Here is a 22028-nt window from a genome sequence, read left to right on the forward strand (position 1 = left end):
TGGTTCATCACTTCATCAATGGAAAGTGGATATACACCAGCCTTTGCAAACCGGCGCAGTTTTGCCATACACATCATACAAACTCACTGGTAAAGATCAACGATAAAACAAATTTATTGACTACAAAAAATAGATTTTAAATGATCATAAGTGATATGCAAAAAGTCAGAGTTAGTTACCAAAAGAAAAGAAAATATAAGCACGCGGTCTAAACTCTCAACCCTATTAGACTGGGCAACATCTAGATTAAGCAGTTTTTCTCACCCCACTGGATACTGCAGTTCATAGTAAGCAGATTTCACCCTTGAAACCTGGGCCAGTCTCCTTTGTTGGAGTCTTAAGTCTTCTCAGTGTCCTTGTTACTTGCAGCATAGGTGCAGGCAGGAGAAAGGAGAAGCATGGGCCCCCTGTGTTCTGTTTTGTACCCTCAGTCAGATGTGCTTGGAGAACACAAGTCCAGGCATGTCTGGTGGGCATTGCTGAGTCCCCAGGCAAGGCTGAGCAATTCCTCTGGTGTGACTTTATGCAGGTGAATCATTGAATTGTAACTCCCTTGCTGGACAATGGCTGTTGATAGTTTGACACCTCGCCTGGGCCTTGGTTACTCTCCTTGCTGTTGTCTCTGGGGAGCTAAGATCTGATCTGGCTGATTCCCCAACTTACAGCATGTTTTAGTGACAACCATATAACACAATTTCATAACTTCATATGCACTACAGATGTACATATTTAGATAGAACAGTGACTTTGAGCTGATCATAACCTTTTCCCTGATACCTCACATGGCATGTTTATATGCAATATCACAATTACATACTGATGAGGAATATGGAGGTTTCAAGACGCTTCCCCAAGGTATAGTATGTCACAATGATATCAGTCATGGATTCTGCCTTGGAGAGAGAAAGGTGGAATGTGTCATATGTGACAAAACCTAGCCACATCACTTAATGCACCTCTGGAAGGTGCTCGGATACTATGATGATGAGGGCAGTATAAGAACCAGAGTAGACTAAATAATTACTGCCAAGAACTACCACAATGCCAAACAGTATAATAACTGACAGACTTTCAGCTTACATCAAACAAAATGTTTCAAACATTGCTAAAAAGTTAAGATGGGAAACTAAACACGAATTTCAGTTCCTCAGACCAAAGAGGAAAATCAAAGAATAGGAAACAGTAATAATCTCAAAATAATTCTCAGAAAACTAGTTTGGTTTAAAACTCTGGTGTTTCTCTACATCAAGATTATTCTCAAAGAAGCAAGCTCAGTTCTGTAGCTGTAGGACTTTCAATTTAACAACAAATGGAAGGGTTGTCATTGACTCTAACTTCTTCAAATCTGATTGCACCTTCTGTAATAGTTATTTGCAAAATGAATAATGTTTTACAGCGCAATCACAAAAAGCCTTCTATATAGTTTTCTACAAGGATAATATAAAAATGCAATCTGATTAGCTTTCATTTCAGCCACAAAGGTAATATTACTCAGAAAGTCAGTATACAAGTTCTAGCACTAGATAAATGTCATCAAGAAAATGTTTTTGCCAGTGAAATTTAAATACTTAAATAGTCACCGATCTTTTGAAAGCAGCTGTTTCTAAAGATATTTAAACTGCCACTGTCAATCTTATTTTGTTTTAGTCACTAAAACAAAATATGCGGAACCAGAAACCTTATCTAAGGTATACTACAGTCATGGTTATTAAAACAGCACTTTTCTGAATAGCTATATTTTAAAATTTAAGTATTTCCATTATAAACCACATTTTTTTTCAGGATTTTACAATTCTGCCATAAAAATATGTAAGCAGGGTCTGAATGAATTCTTCCCTGAAAGCTAGCTGGGAGGGGGAAATACTTTAGGTGTGTTCTTGTAAATACCGTTTGCTCCTGCTCTGCTTAGATATCCAGCAGATAGAGTGGTGTGTTGCTCAAAGTAACCAACTTTGGCTGGTGTTGGGTTACAAATCACTTTAGTACTGAATGCAGGGGTAGTGCAATGCTGTCACCAATGTTGTCATTATTGTATGAATAAAGGGGAGCGGAACTGTAGTTAACCTATCCCTAATGAGGGGGTCACCCTGAGATGAAAGGACCTCATTAAGCCAGGGGCTCGAATGCCAGAGGACTGTGAAAGAAAGAGAGGTGGGGACAGGTGTCCCAGCCAGGAGGTGTGGACCCTCTCCCATGGATCCTCCCTGGACTGGTTTAACCTGTTCCCCCACACTCACACACTGTTCAAAGAAAGAGTTAAATAGGCTTCATTAGAAGCCTCTTTGTTATTTTAAATGCTCAATCAGAGCTGACATCAGTTGTGGTAGGACATTGTTTCTGCCCAGCCTCCTATGAGCTAAAAATCACTGAGATGGGGCAGTATTTCTGCCCATCCTGCAAAGAGCTGAAAATTACTAAGAGACTGATGTGCAGAGGTCGCAGTAGAGAGGCAGGTGGCAGCAGAAGGTGATTGACAGTTGGCCGGTGAAAAAGTGGCTGGTGAGGCAAAGAGACACAGCGAGCAGCTAGCAGGGTGGCTGGCGGAGAGGCGCAGCGAGCGGTCAGCAGGGTGGCTGGCAGAGAGGCGCAGCGAGCAGCTAGCAGGGTGGCTGGCAGAGAGGCGCAGCGAGCGGTCAGCAGGGTGGCTGGCGGAGAGGCACAGGGAGCAGCCAGCAGGGCAGCTGGCAGAGAGGGCCAGAGCTGAGAGGCACTGCAATTGGTCAGCAGGGTGGCTGGCAGAGAAGGGCGCCGAGTGAGTGCCCGAGCAGCAGAGCGAAAGGTGCCTCTTTAAACACACACCCTCCACCCAGGGTGGGAGGTGAACTCTGCTGATGCACTTCTGACCTCTGGGTCTGCACTGACCAAGGACAGCAACTGTGAGTGGGGTGCAGAGAAGGGTAGGGCACATTAAAGGGACTTTCAGGTTGCTGGACTTAAGAACCTGAGGGGAAAAGGACACTGCCCAACTTACTTGGGGGTGGGTCTTTTGATCATGGTTTACGTTTATGAACCCTGTTTGCTGTGCTTTCCTAAATTAACACAGTGTTATGTCCCTCCTTTTATTAAAAGTTTCTTTTCTACACTCAGACTCTGTGCTTGTGAGTGGGGAAGTATTGCCTCTCAGAATACCAGGGAGGGAGAGGAATTATTTCAGCTCAGTACTAATGTGGACACGAGAACGAACGGATATAAACTGGCCGTGGGGAAGTTTAGGCTTGAAATTAGACGAAGGTTTCTAACCATCAGAGGGGTGAAATATTGGAACAGCCTTCCGAGGGAAACGGTGGGGGCGAAGGACCTCTCTGGCTTTAAGATTAAGCTAGATAAGTTTATGGAGGGAATGGTTTAATGGGATAACGTGATTTTAGCCAAATCAACAGCGTGCCATCGCTGGTCAATAGTATCAATGGCCAATGAGGGTCTGGCTGGAGAATCTTGCCTACATGTTCGGGGTTCTACTGATCGCCATATTTGGGGTCGGGAAGGAATTTTCCTCCAGGGTAGATTGGCAGAGGCCCTGGAGGTTTTTCGCCTTCCTCCGCAACATGGGGCGGGGGTCGCTAGCTGGAGGATTCTCTGCGACTTGAAGCCTTTAAATCACAGAATTTGGGGACTTCAACAGCAGAGTCAAGGGGAAGGGGTTGGGTCAGCTTCTGTGGCCTGCATCATGCGGGGGGTCAGACTAGATGATCATAATGGTCCCTTCTGACCTTAAAGTCTATGAGAAGCGCCCAAGGGTGGGGTGTAATTTTCCCAGGTTCCTGGGTGGGGGTTTGAGCCGGTTCTGTGTTGTATTAATGGAAAGGAACCCCTAGATATTGAACCCGTCCCTGGTTGCTGCTGGCTTCACCTGGCAGATGGGTTACAAATACCCTATTACCATTGAAAGTTTGGTACAAGGCCTCAGAACAGAAGTACTTCTTAAAAGAAAAATAAATTTGTTTAAAACTAAAGCTTTTTGACTGGGGGAGTGCCTCATGAAACTCAAAGGCCTTCAGTGTAAAAAATAAACTTTTCAAGTTAGTTGCTTAAAAGGTGGATTAAACAGAGGTTAGATAATTATGTTTACAGCACCTGTCTACTACTTTTCACAATTATTTTAAAAATCTTTATTCCTTTTTGTGCATTTATAGTTAACATGCACATACGCAATATCTTGCAGAGGTTACATTTTTGTTTAAGTACCCATGCTGAATTTGACAGGTCTTAGAGTTTATCAGGTCAATAAAGCAAAGATTAAAGCTCCGTAAATACACATTGACAGGCTACACTGTAACAGCTCTGTTTATCTTGTCATTCAGTGGATTAAATATGCAGCACAGAGTGCACTGACATGATAGGTTATAAGAACTCCCTCATATATTCAGCTTTAAATCTGTAAAAACTAGGATTTCAGCTTGGAGACTTGGAATTAACAAAATAATGAAAACCTATTCTGCCAAGGCAGAAGAAGAAATAGCTTCCTTCTAGGCTGTTTTTGCATTTTGTATTACACAAATCTCTATGGATTTAAATTACTTAGTTTGTTAAGAGTAAACCAACATTAAAAATGAAAATTTTAACCAACAAGAAATGTCACTTGAATTTATGAAAATTAGTTAAACCTACAATGAACATTTTCAAAGATACCAATTACTTATTCTGCATTTGTAATAATCTTCAATGAAGACTCTATAATCTCCTGGTGAATATAAGAAAGAATAGAGTGTAGATCAATATGGTTGTGAAAGTGTAAAGTATTTTATTATAACTAGTAAAATAATTTACACTGTTGCTGAAAATTAAAAAAAAAAAACATTCAAGATGTGATTTAACAAGGCTGTAAATCCTTAGGACAAAGCACCATATCTAAACTTGCCCTTACAAACACGGACTCCATCCTGCAGACCCTTATGCATGTGCTTAACTGACATCCACAAGTAGTTTCATTGACTTCTCACGTAGTTAAACATACATGTTTGTAGATTAGAGGCCTTTGGGCTCAATCCTGCTCTCATTGAGGTCAATCTCATTTGCACTTCAGTGGGAGCAGGATTGGTCCCCTTTAGGGCCTGATCCAACTCCCACTGCAATCATTGACTTAATAATGGTCCAATCCAGTTCCCATTTAACATCATGCTTTGGGGCATGGGAGACTGTTTACCACCACCAAGGGATCCTCCTAACCTTGAGCATCTCCCAATTTTTCCTTTAAACTTCTCACACCAGCTTGACTCTAACCAGATTTCCAGCTGCATAAAATGCTGGAGTCTGTCACTGATGCTCTTGAGCCACCAATAAGGGTTACCACAGAGCAAGATGAGGAGTTCCTTGTCTCATCTACTGAGTGTGCTCCCCTCAACAGAGAACCCACTATATATTCACTCCAGAAAAGGGGACTGACCTGGAGACGCATTATTCTGAATACCGGGTGTAGTGTAGGCAGGGTCAAATGCTCTAACCCCAAAACACAGACATGTGATGTGGTGTATGAGTAGCTGACTTCTCTCTGGTTAGTATATTTATATTTTACCTGAAGTAATGGAGCACACTGCTCAAAACATATTACAATGAGAAAAGCTAGCATTTGTCGCCTTAGGAGGGGTCACGGGATGTTGCCGAGGCTGTACTCAGGAAGGATGGAGAAATGTTGACCTCAACTGAGGAGATCAATGAGAGGTGGAAGGAGCACTTTGAGGAACTCCTCAACCCAATGGACATGCCCCCCTTCTAGGAGGCAGCACTGGAAACCTCCAGTGAGAACGGATCTATTTCTGATGCTGAGGTTGATACGGCAGTAAAGTGCCTTCATAGTGGTAAGGCAGCAGGAGTGGATGAGATTCGCACAGAGATGTTGAAAGTACTGGACAATGTTGGGGTGTTGTGGTTAACGCATTTCTTCAATGTTGCATGGAGCCAGGTGCAGCACCTCTGGACTGGTAAACAGGTCAGTGGTGCCAATCTTTAATAAAGGAGACCAGAGGGTGTGTTCCAACTATTGGGGCATCACACTCCTCAGCCTCCCTGGCAAAGTCTATGCCAGGGTGCTGGAGAGGAGGTTACGCCCATTAGTTGAAACTTGGATTCAGGAGGAACAATGTGAATTCCGTCCCAGCTGTGGAACAATGGATCAGCTCTTTGCTCTCTTGCAGGTACTCGAGGGGTCGTGAGAGTTTGTTTTGTAGACCTGGAGAAGGCATATGACCACATTCCCCACGATGTCTTGTGGGAAGTGCTGCAGGAGCATGAAATGCCAGTGCCGCTTTTGCATGCTATCCGGTCTCTCTATTCTCAGAGTGAGAGTTGTATTCAGATTCTTGGCATTAAGTCAAGTTCGTTCAAGATGGGTGTTGGACTCCGTCAGAGGTGTTTCCTGTCCTCGCTCTTGTTCATAATTTTCATGGGCAAGATATCAAGGTGCAGCTAATCCATGGAGTGTATCCGGAGGTGACACCCCTGCTGTTTGCAAATGATGTTGTCCTTCTTGCTTCTTCAGACTGTGATCTCTGACGCACACTCGAATGTTTTGCTGCTGAGTGTGAAGTGACTGGGATGAAAATCAGCACCTCCCAATCAGAGGCCATGGTCCTCTCCTGGAAGAAACTGGACTGCTCTCTCCAGGTGAGGGGAAAGCAGCTGCTCTTAGTGAACGAGTTCAAGTATCTAGGGGTCTTGTTTACAAGTGATGACAAGCGGGAGCGTGAGATCAACCAGCAGATTGGTGCAATGGTGCAGTGATGTGGACACTGCATCAATCCATGGTGGTGAAGCAGGGATTGAGTTCTCGGATGAAGCTCTTGGTTTACAGGTCACTCTACATCCCCATCCTCACCTATGGTCATGAACTTTGGATAATGACGAAAGGATGAGATCATGGGTACAAGCAGAGGAAATGAGGTTTCTCCGCAGGGTGGCTGGGCTTACGCTTCGAGATAGGGTGAGGAGTTCAGCTACTCAGGAGATCCTCAAAGTAGAGCCACTACTCCTCCAGATCGAGAGGAGTCAGTTGAGATGGTTCGTGCACCTGATAAGGATGCCCCATGGGAGGCTTCCACTGGAACTGTACCAGGCACGTCCTACTAGGTGGAGGCCCTGAGGCTGACCCAGGACACACTGGAGGAATTGTATTTCCCGGCTGGCCTGGGAATACTGGGGAATCCCCCAGGAGGAGGTGGAACCTGTTGTGGAGGAAAAGGAAGTCTGGTCCTCCCTATTCTCCATGCTGCCACCATGACCGTCACCAGGAAAAAGCAGCATAAAGGAAGGAGAAGAAGAGCTAGCATAAAAGAGCATTGATTAATATAGCAAGGGGGTAACTTGCTACATAGATTACTCTAGAATCAGAGGTTGAGCTCAATATGCAGTCTCACCTGTGTGAATTCAGGAATACAGCCTCATTCATTTGTATGAGAGATTCCTGACTAATGAGAGAGGAAAATGTATATTTGATTGTACGGTCCTTGTCTCATCTCCACTGGGGTCAGGGGGAAGGATACCAAAATCATAAAAATACATTCCCATTATGCTAACACTTCAGTGACCCAAACTTCAATCCTCTGAAATTCCCATTATCAAAAACTGTGTCAGGCCTGGTCCCCACTAAGCCCCCACTTCGGACTAAGGTACGCAAATTCAGCTACGTTAATAATGTAGCTGAATTCGAAGTACCTTAGTCCGAACTTACCGCGGTCCAGACGCGGCAGGAAGGCTACCCCGTCGATGCCGCGTACTCCTCTCGGTGAGCTGGAGTACCGGCGTCGACGGCGAGCACTTCCGGAATCGATCCCAGAACATCGATTGCCTGCCGCCGGACCCTCCGGTAAGTGAAGACATACCCTCAGACTCCTCAAACACCTATTAAATCAATGGAAAATTAATTCAGTTACTTAACATTCTGAATTACCCTAACACACACTCATGGTTGCACTGCAAAGTTACTAGTCATAAATTACATGGGTAATTTCATTCCATTTTTTCATTCGAAAAAAGAATATTTTTTCTATTAAAAAAATCCAGAATGCATAGTCTATTGACAATCTTTCCCCTCTTACAAGGACTGTTTTCTACTCTCTTCTTTAACAAAGATTACTAGATTAATTTAAAGATGGTGAAATCATCACATAAAATATTCCCAGGACAAGCTGTCCAGTGATTAAACTTGATGGTGTTAATAGATTGATTCTGCAGCTTGCAGGAGACTCAAAATTTCAAGAGTCAAGATGAAATGGAGCTGCAGCTGAGAAGGAATAAAAAGTACAGAAGTCGGAGATGGAAAAGACCTATTGGGTCATCTAGTCAATCACCTTATACTACAAGATTTACAAGTGCGTTGTTCACTCTTTTTAAATATAAGAAGTAAAGGGGTTTTCTCCACTTCCCTTGGAACACAATTTCACAGCCTATCATATTTCTGCATTGTAAAATTATGTCTTGATTTTCAGCCTTAATTTCCCTTTCTTTAAGAGTAAAACTCAATGCCCCAAAATGATGCACATACATTGCCCACTTCCAAACCCTAGCTAGACCTCTAAATCATTTTAGAGGGTTTCTACTGTTGATGGGTTTTTATAAACACACATTTTGTGGATGAATTTTGTGGTCAGAATTAAGAGTGTGCATGCCAGACAGTCTTGTTTGTTTGGGAAATCATACCAATCTCACAGCTCTGTGGAAACCTACAGCGCTATCTGAATAATAAGTTCCATGGTAAGCTGTGCAAGCTTCTTGCTGTCCTGCCTGTCTGCTCACTCTCTACCACTGCTCTCTTGCTGCGATCTTTAAAAATGACACCTGAACAGGAAAGACTCCTAGAGTTGGAGAAGAGGGGAGGACAATGACAACAATGACCTCAGCAGTTGGGAAGGAGCAGAGGAAGGATCCCTGAAGCTGAGGCGTAGGGAGGAAATGGGGCAGTAGGCTGTGGGGCAGGATAAACATGGGGGTTAGCACAGTTGGGAAAAAGGAAGTATCTGGAAGGCAACAGGGAATAGACAGCTGAACATGCCTGTCTGGAGATATACACTTCTTTTGTTCAGGGGGGATGGGAGTGCAACTTGGGTGGGATCCAAGGCTCAGGTTAAACCTTAATCCGGCTCAGGAATTTACTTCCAAAGCACACCATTGTTTGCCAAAATTTTCTTGTAGACAAAGTGTCCTGTCAAGTTGTTGGCCATCCATGCACACATCTTCTCAAGGCTCAAAACAGCAGAATCAACAAAGCCTTGACCAGTGAATTATGGTATGAAGGGAATTACTTTTGCTGATACCAAAATAAATGGTTGCCTCTTGTTATAAAAAGGAAAAGCAGATTCCTCTGGGTGCATGTTACATCTTTATTGTGGGCCTGTGCTATAACACTGATTAATTAACAGCCTTGACATACATTGGTCAGCGTGGACATGCTTCTGACTGATCCAGCCCACCTCTCTAAGCAACAATTTCAGTGATGCAAGTACCACAACAAAATAAGGAGCATATGGAAATTAAATAAAGCAATGGTATGATATTTTTGGTAGATTTTAAAATCTGAATGACTCCCTACTGAAATCCAATTATTTTTATCACGCACTATAGTTCATTATAACATTATTACAATATTTGTGCCGTGAAGGTACATTTAGGCATGTACGTGTGGGTTTTCCAGTGCCTTGGCAGACCTTGACCAAGCATTATGCCATGGGCTCTCGATGCTCAAGGCAACAACTCACAAATTTGAGTGCAGTTGACAGTTTTCCCCACGACTAACCACTCTGTACCAGTCACTACAGGATGCATGTGGACATTGCAGCTGTACCCTCAACCCCAGAGGCTGAGTATCACCTTTATAATTATATCAGTCACTGCTGGAGTGATTGGTGAGACGTCAAGGTTTGCATAAATCTAGGTCTCCTGTGCTTCTCTATCTTCTAGGCTATTGGGCTGGTCCTCTAGAAGACGTGCATATATATTAATGGATATAAGTCATAAAACTTATTTACTTTAAACACATTTGACATACATCTTCGATAGAAATAGCAGAGGAATAGTTAAATACGGTGAAAATCACTTGTATAACATAGTAGAAATTTTATTGAAACATTCAAAAGTTAAAACTATTAGCACATTTTATTTGACGATTTATCCTCTATCACGTATGTGATATGCTTGAGAGAAGCATTTCATATGGTACAGAGGCAATATAATTTACCATTAAATTTCATTTTAATGGGATGTTTATCCCTAGGTTATAGAAAATACACTTGCTCTCAGTTTTTTTTTAATCTATATTAAATGATTCACCAGAATAAATGGAACAACAAAGAGGCTGTCAGTATGTCTCGCGGGGAGGGGGGGGGGGGGGAAGGGGTGGCGAGGCGGGGGAAGGAACCAAATACTCAGAAAAATATTAGAGTGGGGGTCTTAATATCTTCTATAACAATGATTATCTTTCATAAGTATTTCTAGTTCTTTGCCCCTGTGATGTATCCTAAGCCATTCACATTATAAATTAATACATTGAACTAATATTTTAATTATGTATAGTAAATCCTGTATCTAGGAAGTTGATTTCCACTTCTGTTAGCTTGGGAACCTGATTCGTAAATGGGAACAGATGAAAAACATCCATCTTTATTTGAAAAAAAAAAAAAAGAGCAAGCAACACTATATGGATGTCAGCAAAGCAAAAGTAAATAAGTCTAACACTTAAAAAGCCCCAGATAACAGTCTATCAAATTAATCTTTGAATCTCTTGCATGAGTCTGCAGTTAAAAAGCACATTACACAAATTAGTTCCACTGAAACCAGGTTTTAATTCCAGAAGTAAATTTTATCACAAATTTGCTCAGCCCATATATATTATATAAATAAAACTAAAACTGATGAAAATTGGCTTACAATAATAAAACAATGTATAGGATATAGGAGTGCCTTTGAAACTTACTTGAGTCTTAACATTGTCAATACTGTTCATTAGCAACTGCACACTGTTGATTAGCAGCCTTTTAAAAAAGACTTAATTACTGCATGTATTTACTTATTAGTCCTGGGCATGAATATCGCTTTGAAAATATACAGCCACACTGAAATTCTATGTCTACTGTATATTTAATCATTAGAATATTTAAATAATGCTAAGCAACTGAGTTTCAATGTTATTACTGTTTCTAGCAGAGAACACACCCATCAGCATCCAGCATAAACAACAGCATCTTGATTCTAGCATCTTCTTTATTTCTTAAAATCAAAACCTAAACCCAGCAGGAAGATACTCACAATGTAAAAGCATTGAAAACAAGACATTTCAGCACACTGTTTATATAGGGAGTTACCTTTTTTCCTTTCTTCTTCCTGTGAGCTGGTTTAGCATTTTTTTCCTTTGCTTCCTCACTCATTTTTCAGCAGGTAAATACAAGAAGGAGAAAAGAAGATCACTGCTTATATTCCAACATCCAAAGCCACTGCAAATATTCACAGCATTGAAATCAAAGTCCATCTGCTGACATTTCTCAGACAAGTAACAGAATAACTGCTGTTTAAACACAGCCCCTGCTCCTGCACAGACTTGAATTGCTCACAGCCTTGCTCTGTTTTCCTCAAAAACAAGCTGGGAGTTCTTCACATCAAATATTCTATTTCTCTAAAAAAAAAAAAAAAAAAAAAATCTATATTTTCCTCTCTCATTTTAAACCAATCATTACCCCTGAGATAAGATCTTGACAAGACTTTTTCGCTTGTTCATCCACAGTGTTTCCAGCCTCTAATGGTGTTGATGAGCCACACACAGAAATTAGCTGCAGACTGCTGACAAATCTTAGAAGCTTTCACCAATGGATGAAAGGAAAAACTGAGCGTAAATTACTCCTATTGCTAATCGCATACACAACACATGTGTTGAATGCATCAGAGCATACCAGAAAAGGAAGCCGCCAAGAGAGTGATAAAAGCTCAGGTTACTGGATCTTCAAGCCACTCCCAGACTGATTCAAACAATAAAAGGCACAAAACATTACTGAAGAAATTGCTAGATAAATGTTTACATTTTCCGCTGCTACATGTCCCAGTCAAGGAGACTTGTAAATTGCCTATCTGAACATTAAAATTTATAATAATATTAATTAATTACATAAACCACCACTAATATTTCCATAAAATATATATTTATAACTATTACTGTCTCTAATAGCTCACCCTCCCTGTATGCCTGTTCACATGATTGGATTTATAAGACCATTTTACTAATGTAGATCTCTATTTGACTGAAATGTTTCATGCCTCATGTGTGCATAAATCTATAGAAGGTTTCAGATCATGTTTCCACACACTGCTGACCTACTCAGAAGAAAATTTTGGCTAGTTCTTTATGGATCTTATGTGGAGAGTCAAAAAAAAGGGTGGAGACTTCATTATACCACCTCTCTCCTCTCCGTGCCCAGTAAGTCATGTTCTGCATGACCCATAAACAACTAAGTGGCCATGAAAGCATTCATTCAAGATGTGTCTAAATTATACCATTTGCTGCATGTAAAATGGCACGTACCTTTTGATATGAGCAGTATCTTTATTATGTCTAGCACTTCCCAGTTTAGACTCTTGCTCTCATAAAAAGATATGTTCAGAGATTATATGATGGCCTATTTACCACATTCATATTCCTTTGTTCAGCTGACAGTGTGCTAGTTCACACATTCTATGGGAATTTTGACCACATCAGAGGTGCCAAGTGACAATGAGTTTTGACAGGCAGCCTGCATATTGCTGCAAATGCTCCTTCTTCCATTAACATCCAAATCCTTAGCAACTCTCCCTTTCTTGCTCCAGCAGCTCAGCAGCATGGAAATGCCCACAACCAACATCCTGTGTACCATAAACAATGCATAAATGATCTGGAAAGAGGGGTAAACAGTGAGGTGGCAAAGTTTGCAGACAATACAAAATTACTCAAGATTGTTAAGTCCAAAGATGACTGCAAAGAGTTGCAAAGGAACCTCACAAAACTGGGTGCCTGGATGACAAAATGGCAGATGAAATTCAATATTGATAAATGCAAAATATGCATGTTGGAAAACATAATCCCAACTATACATACAAAATGAGGGGGTCTAAATTAGCTGTTACCACTCAAGAAAGAGTTATAGTGGATAGTTCTCTGAAAACATCTACCCAATGTGCAGTGGCAGTCAAAAAAGCTAACAGAATGTTAGGAACCATTAATAAATGGATAGATAAGAAGACAGAAAATATCATAATGCCACTATATAAACACCTTGAATAGTGCATTCAGTTCTGGTCACCCCATCTCAACAAACATACATTAGAATTGGACAAGGTACAGAGAAGGGCAACAAAAATTATTAGGGGTACAGAACAGCTTCTGTAGGAGAAGAGATTAAAAAGACTGGGACTATTCAGCTTAGAAAAGAGATGATTAAGGGGGGATATGATAAAGGTCTATAAAATCATGAATGGTGCAGAGTATGTGAATAAGGAAATGTTATTTACCACTTCCCATAAACACAAGAACCGGGGCTTACCCAATGAAATTAATAGGCAGACGGTTTAAAACAAATATAAGGAAGTGCTTTTTCACAGAACGCGGCACCAGCTGAGGAAGCACGTGCCTGGGGCCGCACATGCTATGGGATGGCATTCTGTCCATTCTTGGGGCGGCACAGTCCGAGCAGCTTTTTCTGATTGTTTGTTTGCTTGGGGCGGCAAAAATGGTAGAGCTGGCCCTGCGTGGAACTCGTTGCCACTGAATATTGTGAAGGACAAAAGTATAACTTGGTTCAAAAAAGAATTAGATAAGTTCATGGAGGATAGGTCTATTGGTTACTAGCCAAGATGGTCAGGGACAGAACCTCTGGCTCTGGGTGTCCCTAAACATCTGATTGCCGGAAGCTGGGACTAGATGAAAGGGAATGGATCGCTTGATAAATTGCCCTGTTCTGTTCATTCGCTCAGAAGACAAGATACTGGGCAAGATGGACCATTGGTCTGACCCAGTATGGCCATTCGTATGTTCTTAAGCAAAAGATACTTTTATCTCGGAGGGAGATTGATTACACCCTATTTGCCTCAAAGTTTTCTCCCCTGTGTCTGTCTAATAATGATTTTTCTGCATGTTCACAATAGTTACTTCTAATATGCCATCACGTGTGGGCTCCCTCTTATTTGTGGGCAGCATGTTCTCACACTTAGCATCTGACTGTACTGCAAACAGACCATCATCACCTGAAGCTCAGCTTTCATGAAAGTTGGGAAACTAATGCTCGATACCAAATACATGGATTTTGACATTTTGATTATGAACAGTACCCTAAACACTGCAGGGCTTAACTAAAAACACAAGCAAAGGCCTCCTGATAAAATTTACCATCAAGGCTGCATGCTGGAAGTCACTGGCATATGATAAGAGTTATACACCTCTACTCCGATATAACATTGTCCTCAGGAGCCAAAACATCTTACCTTGTTATAGGTGAAACCGCGTTATATCGAACTTGCTTTGATCCGCTGGAGTGCGCAGCCCCGCCCCCCGGAGCACTGCTTTACCACGTTATACCCAAATTCATGTTATATCGGGTCGCGTTATATCAGGGTAGAGGTGTATTTATACATTTTTTATAGAACATGTAAAAAGCTTTTGGAAATTTCCAAAACGTGATATTTCATCTTCAAATCAGTTAATTTCTTAATGGCTGTTCCTGTGGAGAAACAGCTCTTCCTGAATTCCTGTTCTTGTGTAGGGGCAGGTCTTCACTACAGGGAGGGGTCGATTTAAGATACGCAAATTCAGCTGAATTCGACGTATCGGAGCCGACTTACCCCGCTGTGAGGACGGCAGCAAAATCGACCTCCGCGGCTCCCCGTCGACGGTGCTTACTCCCTCCTCCGCTGGTGGAGTAAGAGCGTCGATTCGGGGATCGATTGTCGCGTCCCGACGAGACGCGATAATTCGATCCCCGAGAGATCGATTTCTACCTGCCGATTCAGGCGGGTAGTGTAGACCTAGCCTAAATGTTACATTATAAACTGAAGTTATCTCTGCTGGTTAGTAGGGGGGCAAACAGTGCACGTAAAATAGCACGTAAAATAATGCTATAGTCTATTCCGTATGTAAATTATAAAAACTCATTTCTGGAAATAGACTATTTTGCTTTGTCTAACAGTCCCACAGACACTGGTTCAAGCGTATCCTCTTACAAAAAAGAAATAAAGCACTGAAAAAGTAAAATTTTGACTAATAAAATGACATTTAATTGTGACAGATTGTCAGTATAACAAGCTCTCTGTGAAGAAAATTGGTTGGAAGTCACTGTAACTAAAAATTGCAATACTTAATATCAGCCCTCATTATGGAATAAAAAAAAATAACATTCCAGGGCAAGTAATTAGTCTTAAGGAATAAAGCATGTGCAAGTGTTTTGCTGAATTGAGGCCAAGGGCATAAAATCATGCCCTCTTTAGATAAAGCCTGCAGGAAGGCAAAAGTTAAGTGGCCTTAAGGCTGCAGAGTTTCCTATGAATCCAGATCATTTGGTCAGGATGGTAGGGGTTTTGGGCTCCTGAAAGGTATGGATTCCTGAGGCCTTCCCAATTGCAGATCCCAAGGTATCTGCAGAAGACCAGTACATTCACGATACTGCACAGCCCCCACTCCACGTGCTCCATGGCAGCATGGCTCACTCAGGAGCCCTACTCTCATTCATTCCCACCCATTCCTGAATTAAAAACCTTCTGGGCACAGGGATGTTTAAGAGCACGTAGGAGGAGTCCACATATGAGACAAGGCTAGAAGAATTTGCCAATCAACACAGGCTAAGAGGGGAATGATGCTTGTGAGAGCTCTCCCTAGCTCTTTCCTCACTCACCAAACTACCTTTTTGCCCTTCAGTCCATGGAGATCCAATTGCACAGAAATCAAATATATGGGCTTCCTCAAGCTTAATTGGGTATGGTGCTGTTTAGACATCAACATTTGGACTTTTTTAATGGGGTTTTCCCTGATCTGCACATACCAGTGAAGCATAGCCAATGATCTTTTACTAATACAATTTGCTAAATTGTTTTATTACAGGTAAAACCACTAACACCACAGAAGGATGAGGTAAGTAATAGAAACAAAAATATTAGAAATATCCAAGAAGAATGAAGATTTCTTAGGAAATGTCTCTCCCTCCTGCTCCTTACAACTCACTTCTTCTGCAGAGGCTACAAATGTTAACCTCTGATAGTAAAATTGCTGTCAGTTAATGGTTGACACTAATCCATCAGTAACACAGATATTTTTAAGACTCTAAGTTAGTGCTATCCTCTTGATCTGCCAGTATTTTGCATAGTCTATCCCGCTATGCCTGATCTCAAGAAGTCAATTTGGACTACTTTGTAAGCATAAAGGTTTTCCGGATTTGGGCCTTCAGCTGTAAGCTCCTTTACATAGAAACCCTGGTCCTGATTCTCACTTCCCCCATATTTATGCTTGGGCAGTAAAATGGGGGTGAGGGGGTCCATTAAGCCACCTGTGCATGCCTCATAGAGTGGTGCAGTCTGTGGACCTGCCCAGTTCCTAGTGTAAGTTTCAGTAGCCTTGAGACTACTCTAATTTATACTCTGCTTCCCATGGTTCCTGGGAAGCACAGAATAGCTGTAGAAGCGTGATGTGACAATGCCCTTGGCCTACCCTGGGGGCTGGAAGCAGGGTTCATGCACAGCACTTATGCTAATGAAGTGCCTTGCACAGGGCGGGTGTTCTTTGGGCCACTTCTACTCCCTTCAGACTGCCAGAGAGGTATAAAAGAGCCATAGTGTAACTGAGAACTAGGTCTCCAGCACCAGGTAGTCAACTTTGCCTCAATGAGCCAAGCACACTAGCGGCATTTAAATAATGCCATTAGTAAAAAACATAAAATAGGAAACAAGTAACTGGCAAAAATAATGGAAATTCAGGAAGATTAAAATGTCATACTTATACAGAAAACATTTGAGAGGAATAAAAGCTTTTAAAAACTTTTCAAAGAAAATGAAGAGTACTCTTACAGTACATACTGAGGATTACTTTCAAAACCACTAAAGTAACATTACAATTCAGAAAGTTTCTAGTGGGATTTAAATACATTGCAAAACTGCTTTCATCAAGGGAGCATTTGGATTGATTAGAAAACATTCTGAATAGTTACTAGTATGAACCAGCCACAATGTTAACCCATCATTCCCTGCTTATGCCAACTGGGTTATTTATAAATATATATACACACACACATATACAGACACAGACACACACACAAGTATTTTATTTCCTTGTGAAAGTTTGTATGTCTTGTAGGGGATTATATGTTTTTCGATATACTCTAGCATAAGAAAAATGTACCAAAGTATAATACTTAGCATTGCTGAGATCTGGGAAATCAGAGGCTGCAGTGTCATGCTTTAGAAATCTCAAGAGTGTGATTGGATCACAATAGCAGCCACACCTCTTCCCATAACTTATTGCTTAATTACAGCATAGTCTAGATGTGAACTTTCACAAACTCGGTGATACATATCTACTAGGACAGTTCTATTTTTAAATCAAAAATAACTCGCATAAGAGGACAACAGGATAGGCCAAGTTAAGTCTATCAGGACAGTTCTATTTATAAAATGAAAATGACTTGCATGCAAGAAGTCAGGAGAAGGCAATATGTTATTGGCAATCCATTTTGTAACTTTGTATAGTGTATTTTAGAAAGAAAACCAGAAGCAATTCAGTCACTTTCTTTAACAAAACAATATCCTAAATACCCAAATCCAGACAAAGACCAAAGAGGAAGAAAAAAAAAAGGGAGGGGAGCTTTCCAGGAGGGCTGAAATCCACCCAAGACACAGTTTGAAAAAAGCCTAGAACATTCTGTGCTTATTGTAAAAGTCCACTTTGCAAGTAGATTGGCTATTTCTGCCACATATGTCTTATGTACTATTCCCTTTTATGATGTTTAACCCTGAACTTTAAATTATTACATTGGTGGCATTTGCTTTGAGGCATTGCAAGGGAGGGGGTGAGTAAAAAGGGGAGTTTCCCCAACTCCACTTAAAGAAAAAATGTATACAGAATTTATACAGTCCAAAAAAAATGTGTCTAGTCTTTGGTGTTGCAATAACCTTCCAAATATGAAAAGGTTCAGTGTTCTTACTTCCTATGTCTGCAGACATAGAGGCTGAAAAAGTAGCTCTGAGAGCAGACTCCATTCATCTTACAATTCCATTATTTTTACTTGGGTGTTAAACCAACTGAACTTCATTGGTACTTCCAGGTCCCAATTGCTGAGCACCCTCAGGTCCCATGGGAGTCATTCAGTCTATCGGAGTACAGCACCTTACAGGAGATGTTCAGCAACTTGAAGGATTAGGTTCCAAATGCACTGAATTATTTTTTTTAAATTACCAGGATTCCATTGTGCTAGATGCTGTACCAACATAGAACAAAGATGCCTCCTGCCCTGAAGAGCTTACAATCAAAGACAAATGATAACAGTGGATTTGATTGCATGCACTGTTTCTCAAAAACACAAATTCAGGATTTAAATATGGTTATCAATGAAAGTGTTGGGTTAAAACTAAAAAGAGCACTTTTCTCCTCAGACAAGTTCCATAGTGGCAAAATATACATAAGAAGAATAACATCATGAAGTTAAGGTCTGGAGTCAGGGCCAACCAGTTATCAGGTCTGTGGTCAGCCAGAACAGTTTCAGGGGCCATCTCAGTTTTAATATGCTTTTACATTATACCATGTTTCTACATATATGTTTGCAGTGGTCCATTACTACTGGATAAGCCAGAGATATATAGTGATATACAGCAGCGAGGGTTTTAGTGTGTGTGGGGGGGGGGGTGTTGTTTGTGGGGGGCATCAGGGGGCAAGAATAAAATTGAAAATGTCCATTTCAAGGGTTGGAGGTTCAATTGGCCCACTTCCATGGTTCAGCTAATCACTATACTGGGGACCAGATTCTGCATTATGCCCAGGAGGTGCTAGCAGAGAGCTAGTTACAGTTTAAAGCAATCTCGGAGGTGCTGTAAATTGTGCCAGCTGTCTATATTCTACTTTGGACCGTATGGCAGCTGGGTATTGCCTTAAGCTCTGGCCACTCCTCCTACCCATTCCTTAATACAGCTCTTCCCATCTTCAATGTGTCCCCAGTACTGGTAGCTGGAACAAGGAGGGTTTGGAGGCCTGCTTGCCAGCTCTATGCCTGCCAGTGGTTATCCCCAGCATGAGACTGAGGGGTGCAAAGGGAGCAGAATGGGACAGATATCAATTTTCACTATGTAGCATATTGACAACATGTAGCCTATACCAGCAAAGGTATAATTTATACTAGTTCCTTGAACAAAATAAGCTATGTCAGCAAAATGAATTTTTTGGCAGTATGACTCACTACAATAGGGCTTCTGGCAGCATCAAAGTGTCAATAATAGATAAAATAATAATAATAATAATAAATCAAACCCTTAGCTGACATTCCTATACTGGTGAAAGTTTTAAGAGTAGACCTAGTTGAATTTTGCCTTCCTCTTTTGTGCACTCTATTATTTGGGTGCATGTCTTATAAATTCATAGAAATGTAAGGCTAAAAGATAGAGCCCTGCGTGGATACAAATTTATATCCGTGGATGCAGATATCCATGGATATAAATCAGTATCTGCAGAACCGCAGGTTCTCCCAGGAACTGCAGTGGCGAAAGGAGCAGAATGTGGGGCCGCTGCTCCCAGGAACCAGCACCCTGCACTGGTAGCTACTCTGTCACAGCTGTACCGCCCCCAGCCTCACCATCACCCTGCCCCTGCCCCCGTCCCTTCCACGCAGCTGTGTTTCCTGTCTGGGGGCGTGCGCGCCACTTGAACACAAGAGCGCGAGCAGGACAGCTGCCGGTGAGCCTGGTGCCTGCCCCAATGGGCAGGGTTGGGGACGGTACAATCATGCTGGAGGAGCTACTAGCGCAGGGCACTGGCTCCTGGGAGCAGTGACCCCACATTCTGCTTCCTTCCCTGATGCAGTTCCTAGGAGAGCCCTGCGGTTCCACGGATACCGATTTATATCCGCATACACGGATATAAATTCGCATCTGCGCAGGGCTCTACTAAAAGGGACCTCAAGGAATCCTCAAGTCCAGCTTCCTGTGCTGACACAGGAAGTAAACCTAGACCCTCCCTGATGGTGAGTCCAACCTGTTCTTAAAAACCTCCAACGATGCGGAGTCCACAATCTCCCTTGGAAGTCAATTCCAGTGCTTACCTATTCTTATAGTTAGAAAGTTTTATCTAATATCTAACTTAAATATCTCTTGCTGCAGATTAAGCCCATTACTTCTTGTCCTACTACCTTCAGTGGACAAGTCACATTTGAGGGGGTTTTTTTGTAAAAAAAAAAAAAAAAAAAAAAAACTTATTTTCCCCCATATTACTTTACTTCTCTTTCTAGCTCAATTTCCTTGCTAGGGAACAATACATTGGAGAATATTTTGGATTTTTTAATAAATTTTCCATGGATTATAAATTTACCACCATTATCATAATCGTCAAAGAAAACAGCTCAACACTTCAACAAACAAGTTGTGAGGGATAGCTCAGTGGTTTGAGCATTGGCCTGCTAAACTCAGGGCTGTGAGTTCAATCCTTGAGAGGGCCATTTAGGGATCGGGGGCAAAAAAAATGGTTAGGGATTAGTAGTCCTGTTTTGAGCAGGGGGTTGGACTAGATGATCTCCTGAGGTCCCTTCCAATCCTAATATTCTATGATTCTAAAATAGACTACAGATTTAAGGGATCTCTCTTTCAGTTACACACACACACACAGAGAGAAAATCAAAATTTTATATTGAAACTCTTGTTCCACAAAACATAGGATTTTTTTCAAAACATTTTTTTCCTGGAAAAATTGTTTATTTTTAAAAAAATTGATAAAAAGTAACAAACAATCCCACCAACACCATTCTTTCCTCAGTTTTGACACCCTCCCTTCTTTTAATCTCTTTTCCCCCCACACTGAACTAAAAAAGAGGAGGGGAAGAGAAAGGAAGGAGGTAAAAAGGGAAAAAACATGAGAAATGTTAAAAACAAATTATTTGTAAAGTCTCCAAAAAAAGCAATTAGCATTTTTGACCAGCTCTAGGACATACACAAATTTATGAAGTGGCCACAATAATTGATGAGATATATCTTATTACATTCGAGTGAGACATCGACCACAATTAGATTGCTCCTCATGAGAAGACATACCAAGGAGAATAAATTAATAGGCAATATATGGGCTGCACTGGAGGGGTGATAAGTAGTATCTTTACTTTCGTGGACTACAGCCCACTTCTTCGGATGCATCCGAATGCATCCGGATGCATCGTGGCTGTAGTCCACGAAAGCTTATGCTCTAATAAATGTGTTAGTCTCTAAGGTGCCACAAGTACTCCTGTTCTTCTTTTTGCGGATACAGACTAACACGGCTGTTACTCTGAAAAGTATCTTTACTGAATATTTAAATATTTTTAAATCAAGTAACAATCAGCAATATTTGGCTGAATTGCTAAAAATGGAGAAAAAAATTCTACAAAGTTGGGTACATTTTATGAAAAGTGCTATCAGTTTCCATCTTCTCTCCATCATATCACTTAAAAGAATCTATATTTACTGCTTCTGCCATCAAGCACTTCCTGTGTAACAACAATTAAAGAATTAATCCTGCCAGAATTGCTTTTAAGTTGCAGTGCATTAGCACCTATCCAGCAGAAATGTTGACTGCTATTTGAAGTTATGAAAACAACTAACATAAAAGTCAAGGGTAACATCTTTAATCTACAACAAGTCTTTCATCTATTTATTTTAGCAGATTTGAATCAAACAGCTCATGAAGACTCACTGTAGTGTACTAGCCTATAACTATATATATACATATAAATATATCTCCTCACATCTCTAAACTGACTGTGAAGGGTTTAAGAAAATAAAAATATAAAATAAATTAAAAAGATCACATTCCTGTGAATTTGATTTTCTTGTTTTTAAGGCCTGGGGTATACATTGCAAAGCATTTCTTCCTC

The 22028-nt window shown here is 41.1% G+C and overlaps 1 protein-coding gene across 3 annotated transcripts in view; it reads right to left on the reverse strand.

The window, feature by feature from the left end:
- ANK3 (ankyrin 3) overlaps positions 1 to 22028 on the reverse strand; it is a 548316-nt gene that overhangs the window by 430324 nt on the left and 95964 nt on the right. Inside the window, exon 1 of one of the 3 annotated variants that reach the window (XM_065553399.1) lies at positions 11289 to 11724. The exons of the other annotated variants lie outside the window; for them this stretch is intronic. Coding sequence (XP_065409471.1) covers positions 11289 to 11351 — 63 coding nt within the window. The 5' untranslated portion in view covers positions 11352 to 11724. Of the gene's footprint in view, positions 1 to 11288; positions 11725 to 22028 lie in introns of those variants that run through there. 3 annotated transcript variants of the gene reach the window in all.

This window comes from Chrysemys picta, chromosome 7 (assembly GCF_011386835.1).
Source record: "Chrysemys picta bellii isolate R12L10 chromosome 7, ASM1138683v2, whole genome shotgun sequence".
In the NCBI taxonomy this organism is placed as follows: domain Eukaryota; kingdom Metazoa; phylum Chordata; order Testudines; family Emydidae; genus Chrysemys; species Chrysemys picta.